Here is a 17,240-nt window from a genome sequence, read left to right as displayed (position 1 = left end):
TTTTTCTTTTAAATTCTCAACGACACTTTTTAATAATATTTGATGTCTCTCTCTATCTCGTCTTCTTGTATATTTATTTTCTTTTTTTTTCTTATGTTGATTGATTGGTTCAATATTTTTCTTCTTCTTATAATTTGGTGTCCTTTCTCGTCCATTATTTCTTACTTTTGATTTGATTAATTATTCTTTGTATCATTCCCCACACATTTGTATTATTTTAGGTGTTGTCGTCACATGCATGACTTATATATAGAGATTTTCTTTCACTTTGAAGATTTCATCATTCCCTTTAACAAAAATCTCTCCATCTATACCACTAACCATACACAATAACTCCCCCGAACACATACTTACAACATTTATCATATTACGCAATTCAAATAGTAATCATTCTTAAAACCTTCGTGGGTTTGGAGGATTTAGATATGGGAGAATCAAGAACAAAAGCTTCTCCCACACTCTTGTCAACTTTAATGATCTTAAAATACATCATGTTGTCAAAAACTTGCTTTTCCTTGATGATGATAATCCCATCTATAATTCTTATTTTGAAATTCATTTATGTTGGGCAAGCACGTGCAAAACCTTATTTGATTCTGGGTCAAATATTCAAATCAAAACATATTTATATAATTTAGTTATTCAAAATTGCAAATCAAAATATTTATATAAGCTATCTGATTTCATTCGTATAATTATGCTCATCAGTAAATAGTTAATACATACAAAAAAATAAATAGTTAAATCAATAAATATTTAATAATTAATAATTAATCTATGATAAACCTAGTACCTATAATCGAGAGCATTCGAATAAAATCAAGCATTACTTGTCGGAGGCGAAAGAAGCAATTTTTTTTCTGAAAAATCCTCTCCTATTTTTGTTGCACAATTTTAAATTTAAATTAAACGGGCATGAAAAAGACAAGACAGGATCCTACGTGTCCAAAATCAAAGCAAAGCCACCTTAGCAAGGCACGTTGACACGGCTCCTACAGTCTCCATTACGATTTTTTCTTTTCTTTTAATTTTGAAGTATTTATTATTTATCATTACAGCTCCTAAATATTTTCGCTTCGCTTGCTCGGTGTGTCAATAGGAGACGAGATCCATTCTTCTCGTCTCGTCATTGTAGACGACACGCCAGTTCAGTTCCACTCCCTTTCTTCTCCCTCGTTTTATTCGTGTCAGACCTTCAATTTCCCGTTTCGTTTCCACGTCTTTCTCTCTCTCCTCTTCGTTTTGAAGAGGGTCCAAGTCTTCTCTTCCGCTGCTTCCAGATCTCGCAGGGATTTGGATCCTCCTCAAGCTCCTTCTCTCTCTTCACTCTTCCACCCTCCATCGGCGAATTCAATTCGCCGGTTGCAGATCCGAATCTTCGATTTCCAGTTCCTTGATCTAAGCCACCATGGCGGCCGCGAATGCTCCGATCACCATGAAAGAAGCCCTAACTGTGAGTTATTGTTCTCCTTCGATTTTCTATTCCCGCGAACTTTTGTTTATTCAGATCAATTCACTGTTATAGCTCTGGAAGCAAGAACTAGAACACTTGCTTGTGATGATTATTGATGCTTTGCTGTATAATCGGTCAATTTCGGTCTCCAAGTCAAGTATGCTGCAAATTTTACTTTACTAGTTTGCTTACTGTGAAGTATGCGCAGATCTGATTTTTTTTTCGTTCGCTTTCTGAACTGGAGAGCGAGAAGCATAATTGTTCGTTGTTGCTGATGTATTCTTTTGCTAGATAGTGATTTGAGTGATGTGGTTTGTGTGATCTGACTTGTGATTGCAGTTGCCGAGCATTGGCATCAATTCGCAATTCATCACGTTTACGCACGTGACGATGGAATCGGATAAGTATATATGTGTTCGTGAAACCGCTCCACAGAATAGCGTGGTTATCATTGATATGAACATGCCAAATCAACCTTTGAGGAGGCCTATCACCGCGGATTCCGCTCTTATGAATCCGAATTCTAGAATTCTTGCTTTGAAAGGTACGTGACTTGTGAGTTGTGTTCTGTTGTTACTAATATTCTCGATTCTTTATCTGGTACCTTGGTATTGATATGAATTCTGTCTTTGTTGATATAAAAAATCCATTGGAAGCTTTCTTTCAACAGTTTTTCTTCTATTTATTTTTGCTTCCTTTAGTTGTATCATTTTTGTTGATGAGATTGTTGGATTAAATGAAACAGACTGCTTAATTATGACTAGTATGACTTGAAGCATTTGAACACGTCTAGTCATCCATAATATATCTACTTCTAATTCCGTGGTTCTTGGACTGTTTCTGCCACGGTCAGGTACTTTATATGCATCCTGATCGATAGGGCCACAGAGCTGTGAAGCAGGGATCTTTGATTGGTTTGAGAAGTTGAAATAAACTGGCATCCTTATTTTAAATTTTATATATAATATATAATGAAGTTAAAATATCATGTTTTTAAGTGCTATAATAGTATTTGTTGGAAAAAAGGTATTGTACATTGCTCTCACTCTTCCACAAGAAGATAGAAGGAGGGATTCCATTAGATGAGGAATTTATTTATGTAGATACTAGAAAAAATTATGTTTAAACTAAAACTTTATTCTGGTTAATTTTAATAAAAATATATGAACATTATCTGATAAATATTTTTTCTCCATTTTTTTTTACTTTTGCTAATATATCAATAATCCCCAATTTCACATTAGGCCTATTAGATGTCGCAATCCTACATATTTTTCATGCTGTCATCGTTTGACCAGGTTTTCAGTGGTTAAAAGAAAATTTTTGGTATTAAGATGAGCTGCAATGTTCATAGACCATAATGCTCCCAAATGTTGAGCAGTCTTTTAAGTTTTTAGTTTGTTGTGCATGTGCTTCTGTTGACGCTGCTTTTGAAATATTGTTTACTTTTGGTTTATCTTCACTTACAAGTTACATCATTCTGTTGAAGCCCAACTGCAAGGAACTACTCAAGATCACCTGCAAATATTTAACATTGAGATGAAAGCAAAGATGAAATCATATCAGATGCCTGAGCAGGTAACTATTATGCACAAGGACACATATATTGCAACATAGTAGGTCCAATATGGTAACATATATTGTTAATCATGCATAGGTAGTCTTTTGGAAGTGGATTAGCCCCAAGATGTTGGGTCTCGTAACACAGACCTCTGTATACCACTGGTCAATTGAAGGTAAGATGATAATTTGCTTAACTAAATATTTTTGTGTTATACTATATTTTCCAGTTTACGTATTCTTTATGCAGTGTGCTTGTGGTTTCTGCAAATTGTTGACTGGTACATGGTTCATGATCTATATAACTTGTAGGTGACTCTGAACCTGTTAAGATGTTTGAGAGAACAGCAAATTTGGCAAACAACCAGATAATTAATTATCGATGTGACCCTACAGAAAAATGGTTGGTTTTGATTGGCATTGCTCCTGGTGCACCTGAGGTATATCTCTGGTTCCTATTGTAGTCATTGTTATCAATCCCAAATAGTGGTGCAGAGTGGCTAACTTTAAAACTGTTATGGCAGGATGGACCTCTATTCTAAAGCTATATATTCAATTTAAATAATTTACATTTCACATTTATAAATGCTCAAAAGTAAAAAATTACATAAAGGGGAAAACATAATCATAATTAATAATACAAAATCAAATTCTTAAACTAAACACATAGGGTCAAAAATAACAAATGTAAAGGAAATAAAATATCAAATAAGTTTAAGCCTCCAAGTGGATGATGCCATGATTGCTTGAAGGATGACCAATGAAATGAGAAAAAAAATTGTAACAGAAAACGCTAAGATAGATCAGAGGGGTGAGCAAGTAGAAGAAGAACAAAATGTGGACTTGGAAAACATTAAAAAAAGAGTGAGCAAATTGAACATAGGCTGACACAGTTCTAGTTACATATTGCTTGATGACATGTGGAAGGCACCACTTCAGCAATGGAAGATGAGCCAACAGAAGATGCCACAAGGGAGATGGACGGTCCCTGATAAATCCGAACAGGTTCAGCCTGGAACCTAGAGAGCCTCACAATACACAAGTATTTGTATGAAAAGTTCAAGTCTGTCTATTCCATTGCAATTTCGTGTATCAGGGACTATCCATCAACCCTTGTGGCGTCTTCCTTTGGCTTATCTTCCATTGCTGGACGTGGCGCCTTCCACTTGTCATCAAGCGATCCGTAACTAGACCCGTGTCATCTGGTATAGAGGCAGGCATGACCTTTCTTCACTCAACACAAAGTGGTTATGCCTAGGCTTTGCCGAAAAGACCAGGGTTTGGTTAGAAACAACATTGGTAAGCACTGAGTGCTGGTGGTTTGTGTCAAAACAGGTGAGACAACAGTGGGTGCTTCGTGAATCAAGCTTCAAAAAAGGTTTTGAACCCTATAAGCTGTTTTAATGAAAAGGTGGGAGTGAAATCACGGAAGTCACTGAAAAGATTATTGGAGAACTTGGAAAGTGGTTGCCAAAAAAAGGGTTTCCCTATTCCAGTGTAGTGGCTACAACAACTACGAAATGCCACTCATTTGGGTGTTGACACAGAAATGCTTCGTGATATTTCTGTAGTGCTCTGCTCTCCACTATGTGATACTAAACCACAATAGCACCACTATCACATGCTCATGCTCTTGACATAGTTAGCTCTCGTGTTGCAAATACATTTTAAATTTTCAACTTTAGTTTAGGCTTTTCATTCAGATATTAATAGTTGTCTTTATCTATCTTTCTGCTGGCTTTATCTGTGTATAATTGTATAAGAATTGTGATCTTTTCACCGTGATTTTAACAAACCTGATCTATTTTGGTTTATTTTTCCATATTATTTTGCATTGTAGAGGGCACAATTGGTAAAGGGAAACATGCAACTTTTCTCAGTGGATCAACAACGTAGTCAGGCTCTTGAAGCTCATGCTGCATCATTTGCCCAATTTAAAGTGTGTTTTTTTTTTTTTTTTACTTTTGTCTTTAGTTTCCCATGATTTTTATTTTATATTTCCGGAATAATTGTATATATGCTACTGTGCTGGACAGGTTCCTGGGAATGAAAATCCTTCTGTTTTGATTTCTTTTGCCTCGAAGACACTTAATGCTGGTCAAGTTATATCCAAGTTGCATGTTATTGAACTGGGAGCACAACCAGGTCTGCATATTTTTAGCTCATTCACATTTATCTGTAATGCATCTATTTTATGGGCAACTTATGTTTTCTAGAAAAATCTGTCTTGTATGCTGGTTTAGTTATATCTCTCGACTTGATGAATTTTAATTTTCCTGGTAAATCAGAAATTGAAATTGATTATTTGTATCAATATGCATTTATCATTCCTGGTCTATAACTCAAGGTGAAAAGGTCATATGAATGATCCTTTTTGAAGATGTCTGTAGAATGATACCTTCAACATTAAAAGGATTTCAGAAATGAAAGAAGAGAAAATCACAAACTTCAGAAATGGAGTTTTGATATTAACTACCTCAACTAAAAACAGTTACATCTCGAGTATTTATACTAGAGTTAGACAGCTGTTACAACTAACATTAGTAACTGTCAACTAACCTTAAGTTAGTTGAGTTAACTAATACAACTAACCAACAATAGTTAAAAAACAAAAAAAGGAGTAATTCTACTCTTCTACTCTAATAAACATTGAACTGAAAATATAACTTTCATAAACTTTGATCTGTGGATGTATTACTCTGATCCATGATGAAGGAAGAGGCTACTCATTATTGCCAATAACTTAGGTACATGAAATGTATTATATTTTGTTGTTAGGCCATACTATGAGGATTGTTTTCCATTTGTTACCATGACCTTGGACAGTTTTTATAAATATATAGATGATAAACATGTGTAAGTGTGAAATTTGAAGGTAGATGAAGCAGTAAATATTTACTAGATAAGGGTATTATGAAATTAAACCGTGTATATCATCGTATCACCTGTGATTGAATTGATCATCCTTCTAGAGCTTGAATTGTTAGAGATATCATATAAAATCATTCATGTGTCTCTTCACCTAACTGCTGAAGCTTTTGAGATAGTTGGTATCAAAGTCTCTATAACTAATGGTGTAGAGTTCTATTCTTCCTGTCCCCATTCTTCTAAGAAAAATTTGAACTTCAGCACAGGATAGGTGGGGGCCTCTGTTCATTATCCATGCTTCAAGCCCAAAGGGCTCTAGCGTGAGGGGGCATGTTGGAAATGTTCTATGAAACCACTCATGCATCTTCACTTCACCTATCAACTTAAGCTTTTGCAATAGTTGTTCCCATGACAAACATTGCTAATTTGTTGGCAGGGAGGCCATCATTCACAAAGAAGCAAGCTGATCTTTTCTTCCCCCCAGATTTTGCTGATGATTTTCCAGTTGCCATGCAGGTACTGAAGTCGCTAGTATTTGTTGTTCATTTTATAAACAGTGTAAATATCTGATTTCTATTTTTATTTTTTGGCAGATATCCCACAAATACAATTTGATTTATGTGATTACGAAACTTGGCCTACTATTTGTCTATGATTTGGAGACAGCTACTGCTGTATATAGGAACAGAATCAGTCCAGATCCTATATTTTTGACCTCAGAAGCTACATCTGTGGGAGGCTTTTATGCCATCAACAGGAGAGGCCAGGTTTTATTGGCTACTGTTAATGAACAAACCATTGTGAATTTTGTCAGTGGCCAAGTATGTTTCTGACCATGTTATAACTTTTTTGTTGTAAAGTGGGGTATGAAATGCCATTTTTACAAATTTCATTTGGTTATCACAGCTAAACAATTTGGAGCTAGCAGTTAGTCTTGCCAAAAGAGGAAATCTTCCTGGTGCTGAAAAGCTGGTATGTCAATTTTGTGTAGAACTCAATTTTAGTAATAATATTTTTTTTCAAGGGTGTTTTCAGTGAGATTCAAAGAACTTGGATGCATTGTCAATTAATCTCTTGGGGGGCATTTGTTTCACCAAATGATATTGTATTCCTAGGATTTTTAAAAGTACATTTGGCTAGATTTTAACATTCCTAGGAATATTTTTAAAACTGAAAATGATTGAAAATAAAAAATAGGAGTTGGAATGGAAGTTATAGTTGGGTTAGAAAATAGCTTCCCATATTCCCATGGGAATATAAATTTCCCACCCCTTATCATAGGAATAGAAATGACTTGAATCATGGTATAACCACTGTCCTGGGAATAAGAAATACCCAGGAATGTTTTTTAAAAACTCGTAACATACATGGGAATACTACATTCCCCAGTTCACATTTCCGGTAATGGGATTTTAATCTGTGAAACAAACACACACTAGGGGTTTCATGTAGCTGATAAATGCTTACTTGCATGAAGTTTTGATACTAACTACAATAAAAAGTGCTATACTTTGATGAGTAATTGTTAACTCTTCTTTGTAGCAGACAGCCAGACACTAATTCAGTTTATTTCGTTGGTGTTTGACAGACATTTCTTTTCCTTACTGTTTTTTGTTGCATATTTGTTTTGAACTGTCAACCTTTTATTTTAGAGATTCTATTTTGTAAAAGATTTGTGCTCAAGTCTAGGGAGGTATGTGAGTGACCTTCATGATGCATGCTGTAGATCTGTTGCTTCTTTCGTCATTTACTTCAATGCAATATACACTGTTTAATCTCTCTCTTGTTATTGTATTTTTGGTTCTTTTATTCATGGACATGATGTCCATACTTGTTGACATTACAGGTAGTGGAACGTTTTCATGAACTGTTTGCCCAAACAAAATATAAGGAAGCTGCAGAACTTGCAGCTGAATCTCCACAAGGAATCCTTCGAACTCCTGACACAGTTGCCAAATTTCAGGTTTCTTGATAAGATGTTGCTATCTGAGAATTGTCTCTTGCTTTTTTAGCCACTTTATTCACAGAGATTCATTTTCTGGTTGTTTACTGTTTGCCTTTAGGTGGTGTCCTTTTGTTTGGTCAATTAGTTATAATGTTTAAAATGCCATTATCTGCTTTACGTGGCAGAGTGTTCCTGTGCAAGCTGGGCAAACTCCTCCTCTGTTGCAGTATTTTGGAACACTTTTAACAAGGGGAAAGCTGAATGCCTTTGAATCATTAGAATTATCACGGTTGGTTGTGAACCAGAACAAGAAAAATCTGTTGGAAAATTGGTTGGCAGAGGACAAGCTTGAATGCAGTGAGGAGCTAGGAGATCTCGTTAAGGTTGGGTTGCATTAAAATTTGAAAAATTCAATATTATTCTGTTATTTATAACTTTGTACTCTATCTTTCTAATTGTCTGCCAAAAATAGGGTACTGATTCTCATCTAACCTGTTTATTGTGAAATGTTGTATTAACTTTTACAAGCATGCTCCCTTGTAGACTGTGGACAATGATCTTGCTTTAAAAATATATATCAAAGCCAGAGCTACTCCAAAAGTTGTTGCTGCGTTTGCTGAGAGGAGGGAGTTTGACAAAATTCTGATTTACTCTAAACAGGTGCCTGTTTACTTATCAAAGAATATTGAAGCTTAATCCATAGAATAATTTTAATGCTATTATGGCATGTATAGCATTTTGTCTACCTGTATAATTATCATTGCATGTATTGCACTTTCATTTTACTGTAAACATTTGGTCCTGAACATTGTATTACTTATTTGTTGCTATAGGTTGGGTACACACCTGACTACCTCTTCCTTCTGCAAACAATTCTCCGGACAGATCCTCAGGTGTGAGAGAAACCTCTGCAGTTCATACAATTTTTTTATTTGAACCTGAACCATTTCTTTGTAGCTCCCCTTATTGTCTGCGTCCTTGTTATATCTGTGGTAACTGTTTTTGTTTTGAACAGTATATGTACATTAAGTTGACAATGTCTGCTGACAGTTACCATTTTCATTTTGATTTGCAGGGCGCTGTTAATTTTGCATTAATGATGTCTCAAATGGAGGGAGGTAGCCCAGTTGATTACAACACAATAACTGATCTCTTTCTTCAGGTTGATTATATGTTGTGATTAAGCAATTTTGATGAATATTAATATGATATTTTTGTTTCATAATCATTGATTTAGTACTGAATGGTTCTTGAAATTATTGTTATTTTCCATTTGGTTACTTCCTGCTCAGAGAAATCTGATTCGAGAGGCAACAGCTTTTCTCCTGGATGTTTTAAAGCCGAATCTACCAGAACATGGGTTCCTTCAGACAAAGGTGTGGCCTTTGTTTCTCATCTGTTATGGGCATTTTACTCTGAAAATTCTTTCTTTGAAGTGTTACGATGTTGTGAATCACTGTTCAGGTGTTGGAGATAAATCTGGTGACTTTCCCCAATGTTGCTGATGCAATATTGGCTAATGGCATGTTCAGCCATTATGACCGTCCTCGTATTGCCCAACTTTGTGAAAAAGCTGGCCTTTATGTGCGAGCTTTGCAAGTAAGGACTCTCCAAATGTGTTTTATTCTTGCACTTTCTCTATGTTAATCTTAAAATCAAACCCTTAATTGATTGCATTATTCTTGGTGCAGCATTACACAGAATTACCAGACATCAAACGCGTGATTGTTAATACACATGCAATTGAACCTCAGGTTTATGTGCTGTTCTGCTTTTAATCTCTTAGAGTTTAAAAATTAAAACCCATTCTGTGAGCTTTTAAAATACCTACTCATTATGTGGTTGTTACAGTCACTCGTAGAGTTTTTTGGTACACTGTCAAAAGAATGGGCATTAGAATGCATGAAAGACTTACTGCTGGCCAATCTTAGGGGCAACCTACAGATCATTGTGCAGGTATGGTGGTGTCAGTGTTTTCTATAACTTGGAACTTATTAAACAATTGTTGACAAAGCTTTCTTATGTGTGTTCAGGTTGCTAAAGAATATTGTGAGCAATTGGGCGTTGATGCCTGCATAAAACTTTTTGAGCAATTTAGGTCATATGAGGGACTGTACTTTTTCCTTGGATCATACTTGAGCTCCAGGTAATTCTTTCATTTGGAAAAAAAACTTGTTTTTCTGTTGGTAATTGACCTCATTTTATTGAGATATTGTCCGATGTATTTCTGCTGATGTATGTTCCTCTAAATAATATGGAACAGTGAGGATCCTGACATTCACTTTAAGTACATTGAGGCAGCAGCAAAGACTGGTCAAATCAAGGAGGTTGAGCGTGTGACAAGAGAATCAAATTTCTATGATGCTGAGAAAACCAAAAACTTTCTGATGGAGGCTAAACTTCCAGATGCACGGCCTTTGATTAATGTTTGTGATCGTTTTGGATTTGTTCCAGATCTAACACACTATCTATACACAAACAACATGGTTCGCTACATTGAAGGCTATGTTCAGAAGGTATAATAGTAGCCTTGCTTATCTCATGAGTGCTATCTACTCTTTTTCTCTGCCTATGTAAAACTTCGTGCCTTTCTATACAGGTGAACCCAGGGAATGCACCTTTAGTTGTTGGGCAGCTGCTAGATGATGAATGCGCAGAAGATTTTATCAAAGGCTTGATCCTTTCTGTTCGTTCATTACTGCCAGTGGAGCCCCTTGTGGAGGAATGTGAGAAGAGGTGGTGTTTTCCCTTTGATCCTATGTGTTATTGCTTTGCATTCTTGTTTCTTATTTTATCCTGTGTCTTTTTGATATGCAGGAATCGACTTCGTATGCTCACACAGTTCTTGGAACACCTTGTAAGTGAGGGAAGCCAGGATGTACATGTTCACAATGCACTGGGTAAAATTATCATTGATAGCAACAACAACCCAGAACATTTCCTCACAACCAACCCATACTATGATTCTCGAGTTGTGGGCAAGTATTGTGAGAAACGGGATCCCACCTTAGCAGTTGTAGCTTATCGGCGAGGACAATGTGACGATGAACTTATCAATGTCACCAACAAAAATTCTTTGTTCAAACTGCAAGCAAGGTTTGTGGTGTATATTGGCTTCTCTAAAGTGAGAGAGTATACTTTGCAGGATAAAAGTGTAGTTGCAACCATTGATTAGAAAACCAACAATTAAAATTGTTACAACTTCGAAGTTTGTTGTACTTGAATTTTATCATATTCTCAACCGTTGATTTTCTAATCAATGGTTATAACTGCACCTCCGTCACTTTAGAGGAGCTATATTTGTGATCCTTAATACACCAAATCAATTTTCTTTAATACAATGTTCACATGCTTATATTGTGATGACAGATATGTTGTTGAGAGAATGGATGGTGATTTGTGGGCTAAAGTTCTTGATCCTGATAATGAATATAGAAGGCAACTTATTGATCAGGTTGTATCTACTGCTTTGCCTGAAAGCTCAAGCCCTGAGCAAGTTTCTGCAGCTGTTAAGGCTTTCATGACAGCCGATCTGCCCCATGAATTGATTGAACTTCTTGAGAAGATTGTGCTTCAGAATTCTGCATTCAGTGGAAACTTTAATTTGCAGAATCTTCTTATTTTGACAGCAATAAAGGCTGATCCATCCAGAGTTATGGATTATGTTAATAGATTGGATAATTTTGATGGGCCCGCAGTTGGAGAAATGGCTGTAGAAGCTCAGTTATATGAGGAAGCATTTGCCATTTTTAAGAAGTTCAACTTGAATGTTCAAGCAGTCAACGTGTTGCTTGATAAGATTCATAGCATTGATAGAGCTGTTGAGTTTGCTTTCCGAGTTGAAGAAGATGCTGTTTGGAGTCAGGTGGCCAAGGCTCAACTCAGGGATGGGCTAGTAAGTGATGCAATTGAGTCATTTATACGAGCTGATGATGCTACACAATTTTTAGATGTTATCCGTGCTGCTGAAGATGGCAATGTTTACCATGACTTGGTGAAATACTTGCTAATGGTAAGAGGGAAAGCAAAAGAACCCAAGGTCGACAGTGAGCTCATTTATGCATATGCAAAAATAGATAGGCTGAGTGACATTGAGGAGTTCATTCTTATGCCTAATGTTGCTAATCTTCAAAATGTTGGTGACCGGTTGTACGATGAAGCATTATATGAAGCTGCAAAAATCATATTTGCTTTTATATCTAACTGGGCCAAGTTGGCTATCACACTGGTCAAATTACAACAGTTTCAAGGTGCTGTTGATGCAGCAAGGAAAGCCAACAGCTCAAAGACATGGAAGGAAGTTTGCTTTGCTTGTGTTGATGCAGAGGAGTTTCGTTTGGCCCAAATTTGTGGACTAAACATTATTATTCAGGTAATATGTTGATTTCAGTTTTTTGATGAACTGTGTGTGCCCATGCACACGCGTGCGTGTATATATAGGAACGTTTTTCTTCATTTCTGATGCAGACCGAGTTCAATTTAGAGAGTTTAAGTGATCTGCGTTTCAGTATGTGATGGTGAAGCAATTTCCCTAAAAGTATGCTGTGAACATGTGAATGGGCATGATTTATGATTGGAAGGGTGTTGTGCTTGTTATATGAACTTAATGTTGATTTGCTACTAGTGATCTTATTGAATTTCTAATGCTTATTGCGTCATTTTTTTTATTAATTTCATAGGTGGATGACTTGGAAGAAGTCAGTGAATATTACCAAAACAGAGGTTGCTTCAATGAGCTCATATCTCTCATGGAGAGTGGTTTAGGGTTAGAACGGGCACATATGGGCATCTTTACTGAGTTAGGAGTTCTGTATGCTAGATACCGCCCTGAGAAGCTTATGGAGCATATCAAACTATTCTCAACCCGCCTCAATATTCCTAAACTCATAAGAGCTTGTGATGAACAACAGCATTGGAAAGAATTGACCTATTTGTATATACAATATGGTGAGTTTGATAATGCTGCAACTACCATCATGAACCATTCACCTGAAGCATGGGATCACATGCAATTCAAAGATGTTGTTGTTAAAGTTGCCAATGTGGAGTTGTACTACAAGGCTGTTCACTTCTACTTGGAAGAGCATCCAGATCTTATCAATGATGTTCTGAACGTCCTTGCACTTCGTGTGGACCATGCACGTGTTGTTGACATCATGCGGAAGGTAGGATGAATATTGGCAAAAATTTCATTAGATATCAGTTGTTGCATGCCATAACACTAATGGGAAATTTCATTGATATGCTATAGGCTGGTCACCTCCGTCTTGTGAAACCGTATATGATTGCAGTTCAAAGCAACAATGTATCTGCTGTTAATGAAGCGTTGAATGAGATATATGTCGAGGAGGAAGATTATGATAGATTGCGCGAGTCAATTGATTTGCACGATAACTTTGATCAAATAGGCCTTGCTCAAAAGGTGTGGAAATTTGCTCTTAATTGGAACTATTTTTTGGTTTCAGCTGTGGAAATCTCAGATTATTGTTATTACTGTATACGCAGATTGAAAAGCATGAGCTTCTTGAGATGAGACGTGTTGCTGCTTATATTTACAAGAAGGCAGGTAGGTGGAAGCAGTCTATTGCTTTGTCAAAGAAGGATAACCTTTACAAAGATGCCATGGAGACAGCCTCCCAATCCGGGGAGCGTGAACTTGCTGAGGAGTTGCTTGTTTATTTCATTGATCAGGTGCTAAATTCATTTTCTTGCAATATCTTATTTGATTAGGTTTACTGTTATTCTTGGATAATGTGTTTTGTTTAATTGTTATAATGTCATACTTTGTGCATGTCTATGCGTACATAGCTACTCTGCAACCTTCTTTGCAGCAATGGTTATTGCATACTTGTGGAACCTCTTATAATATGTGTAATTCGAAGTCATACAAAGAAATTATTTGATTCCAGAGTTATTAATATTTTCTTTTTGTCAAAGCCTAGTGGCTGTTCTGCAATAGCATGTTAATCTTACAATCAAAACTACTGATTGAAGGATTGTCATTCAAGCTTCTTACTCAAGGGTTCAAGCTTTTTAGTTTGTCCTAATGGAGTGATAGTATTTCAATTTATTTATGTGCATATAATTGAGATTTCTAAATTTTCTTTTCATATGCTTATGCAGGGAAAGAAGGAATGCTTTGCCTCATGTCTATTTGTTTGCTATGATCTCATACGGGCAGACATTGTTCTTGAACTAGCTTGGATGCACAATATGATTGACTTTGCCTTCCCATATCTATTGCAGGTTTGCATTTGTTTTATGCTGCTAATTTGTATCACCTGTAGTTAGAATTTTATGTTTCATGATTCAATGTGATTCAGCTAGCTATTGATTTGTATCATAAGATTTGATCATATACTTTGCAAAGTCTGATAGTTTATGATGGGTTGCAATTTTAGTCAGTCCATTTGAACTGTTTTTTTGGTGAAACAGTTTAATCTTCCTCTTTATTTATAAGATCAACTTATTTGTAAGCACTTATTCAATAAGTACTTGATTAAACAGTTTACCCAAATGCACAATTAGTGGTGCTTAGCTTGTGAATATTGTGATTGGTCTTATGCACTTGCGGTATTACAGAGGTTATGTGAGCAAGTAAATCTAGGTTGACTAATGCAGTTATTGTCTTCTCCAGCCTTCCATTGAGCTGAAATGAATCTATTTATTGCCATCTTATCCAGAGGTTTCTCTCATCATTATTTTTTTTGGGGTTGTAGTTTATTCGTGAGTACACTGGCAAAGTCGATGAACTAGTGAAGGACAAAATTGAAGCACAAAATGAAGTGAAGGCTAAAGAGCAAGAAGAAAAGGATGTAGTTGCACAACAGGTAATTATTTTATGTCATGCTGTCACTCTGTCAGCAGTTTGAGTGTTCTGAAATGTTTGTTGTTGATAAATCCTCATCTTTCGCATCATTCATCCTCGACTTTCTCAACAGATTGAACATTAGAGTAGTACTGATATGAATGAGATGTGCTTTTTGTTGCAGAACATGTATGCTCAATTGTTGCCTCTTGCTTTGCCTGCACCACCAATGCCTGGAATGGGAGGCTTTGCTCCTCCCCCTCCAATGGGTGGACTGGGGATGCCCCCAATGCCTCCTTATGGTATGCCACCCATGGGCAGCAGTTTTTGAAGAGTATAGCATGAACTCGGTCCCTATGAAGAGCAATGTAGGAACTTCCAAGTTTTGCGTAGAACAATATCTTGTGTGATTTGGATGCAGCATTCTTTCTTTGCTTCGGTTGGCGGTGGGATATCCCAAGTTAAAATAATGTGAAGTTTTTCGGTTTAGATTGTGTCATAATAGTCTTGTAAGTTTATTGTTTTTTCTGTGTTGTAGTCGAGGCATTTTTTGGGCTGCTGATTCTAGCTAACCGATAAATTTCTGTATTCTACCATTTTTCTTGTAATAAATGAGTTAGTCCTAGGTAGACCAAACAAAAAATGAATTACATCTAGTATATATAAGAAATTTTCCGACTTTAACAGCCAGCTTTATGTGTGCATGTTGTGGCCTAAATTTCCTCACATTTTCTTGATATGGAAGCTACTTGATTATGGAGGCACCCTTGTTACCCCCTGTTTCTGCAGATCCAAGCTACACCCTTGGAGACATGTTTATAGAAAAAACACAACCATATTAGTGTTCCTTGAAAAACCACAAACTTATATATGTAGCTTTATTTTGCTTTTAGTTCTATTAACTCCTCATAATCTCAACACTTATTTGAAAGCGTCGCCATAGCTGACTTGGTTTCCAAATGGCGCTACATTTGGAATCTAAAGATACACGTGGGTTTTTTTTTGGAAATAGGGTTAACAAAACATGGTAGTTGTTTGGTTTGCTACTATTTAGTTAGATATAAATAATATACTTTAAACTTGAGAATCCTAATTTTGAATGTGTTTTTGAGTTGGTTAAATTAGATAAGAACATAGTTATCCAAAGGATGAAGAATTTCTCTTTTTCTTTCTATGAATGGTCAATAAATTCCGTGGAATGTTGGAAGTGGTTGTAGGGTGCAAAGCATAACATATTTGAAAATACTATATGCGTGCAGTAATGGCACTGCAGTGAGATTAGTAGGTTATTGACTAGTAGTCGGACTTACTTTGTATCTTGTATAAGCGCTGGAGTATGAGGGTATCCCCCATTTAAAGAAGTACTCAAATTGAAATCAACATAGGCTTAAAGAAGTACTCAAATTGAGTGTCTTTACCCCAAGGCCTAGACTTCGAAGAATTCGTTAGGGCCTCACCTTCCTGATTTAGGTCCAACCCCTAAAATAATTTTTTTTACACGCAGACACTACTCGTGAATTATACAATATCTAGGACCTCACACTCGTGTTTCAAACACGTTTAACACATTGTGTTACAATTTAACACTGATTTTTAACTAGAAAACCTACACTTTTCCTTTAAAATTGCACATAAACACTTTTCTCAAGATAAACACCAATTGAATTATTGTACAATTCACAACTTACAACACAAAAATTATCACATCAAGTGTTAATCACACACTTATTCACAATCAAATCTCATGTGCACAATTTAACATCTCATAATAACACAATCCATCATCACATGTTTATGTGTATCTCACAAATTAACACATGTTCAACTTTACACTTATACTCAATCTCAATAACAATATTATAATCTCAAAGCAACATGTTATCCCACAATTCATCACATATTTAATTTATCATTTATACACAATTTTAATCACAATGTCATGATCTCAATATTATAATTTATCATGTTCAACTAGTGAATCTTATCCAAAATACAAACAATTTATACAAAAATGTTTCTTATAACATGGGGAGTAAAACCTCAAACAATTTCACATAATCATATCAAAATCATAGGTAAAAAAACATGAAAACACCAAGAGCACTCAATTTATTAACCAATTCGCATCAGGACATCAATTGGTTCATCAAACACAATAATATCATATTTATAATCATAAAGGAAAATTTATAATTTAATAAACATCCCAAAATAAATCCAATTTAATCCCTTAAAGATCTCTACACATGTTCATTCTAATCCCAATTGTGATAAACTCATCCCTTACTTCTAAGTGGGCTCACGTGTGTAGTCCGACAATGATAGCTGTATCTTTAGGAGTTCCCTAAGATTCTTCAAATTTTTCCTATGTTTGTTTTGTTAGAGTTTCCAAGCGTCAGAGAAAAGGAGAAGAAATTGTAGTCTCCATTTTATTGTGAACATGCGAGGGACGTTTCTCTCTTTATGGACATTATTTCACAAATCACAACGGTGGAGATGTGTGAAAAGGGATTCCAAAGGTGGTGTCCAAATTTCACAATGATCTAACGATTAATGAATTAAAGATCATAGTTTTACTGAGACATATTTAAATCTCTGGGAAAAGA

The 17,240-nt window shown here is 35.8% G+C and overlaps 1 protein-coding gene across 1 annotated transcript; it reads left to right on the top strand.

Moving 5' to 3' along the window:
- Window positions 1-1,062: 1,062 nt before the first annotated feature.
- Window positions 1,063-14,965, top strand: LOC114383235 (clathrin heavy chain 2). Its single transcript, XM_028342859.1, has 30 exons — window positions 1,063-1,453; window positions 1,793-1,997; window positions 2,943-3,031; window positions 3,111-3,189; window positions 3,326-3,453; window positions 4,854-4,952; window positions 5,050-5,158; window positions 6,318-6,397; window positions 6,475-6,702; window positions 6,788-6,853; window positions 7,728-7,844; window positions 8,012-8,209; window positions 8,370-8,486; window positions 8,660-8,719; window positions 8,902-8,988; window positions 9,119-9,202; window positions 9,291-9,425; window positions 9,518-9,580; window positions 9,678-9,782; window positions 9,860-9,972; window positions 10,090-10,342; window positions 10,426-10,562; window positions 10,644-10,922; window positions 11,196-12,198; window positions 12,506-12,991; window positions 13,078-13,248; window positions 13,332-13,517; window positions 13,950-14,072; window positions 14,546-14,656; window positions 14,819-14,965. Exons 1-30 carry the CDS (start codon window positions 1,409-1,411, stop codon window positions 14,963-14,965), a joined length of 5,103 nt encoding a protein of 1,700 aa, XP_028198660.1. The 5' UTR covers window positions 1,063-1,408.
- The last annotated feature ends 2,275 nt before the right edge of the window (window positions 14,966-17,240 follow it).

This window comes from Glycine soja, chromosome 14 (genome assembly GCF_004193775.1).
Source record: "Glycine soja cultivar W05 chromosome 14, ASM419377v2, whole genome shotgun sequence".
NCBI classification, from domain to species: domain Eukaryota; kingdom Viridiplantae; phylum Streptophyta; class Magnoliopsida; order Fabales; family Fabaceae; genus Glycine; species Glycine soja.
Note: the sequence above shows the minus strand (reverse complement) of the source record. Positions and strands in the feature narration are given on the sequence as shown.

Bases quoted from the DNA above. Each gene is read 5' to 3' on its own strand.
- LOC114383235 (XM_028342859.1), top strand. From the start codon at position 1,409: ATGGCGGCCGCGAATGCTCCGATCACCATGAAAGAAGCCCTAACT. The intron at 5,159-6,317 runs GTCTGCATATTT...ATTTGTTGGCAG, and splicing joins TGAACTGGGAGCACAACCAG to GGAGGCCATCATTCACAAAG. The intron at 8,210-8,369 runs GTTGGGTTGCAT...GCTCCCTTGTAG, and splicing joins AGCTAGGAGATCTCGTTAAG to ACTGTGGACAATGATCTTGC.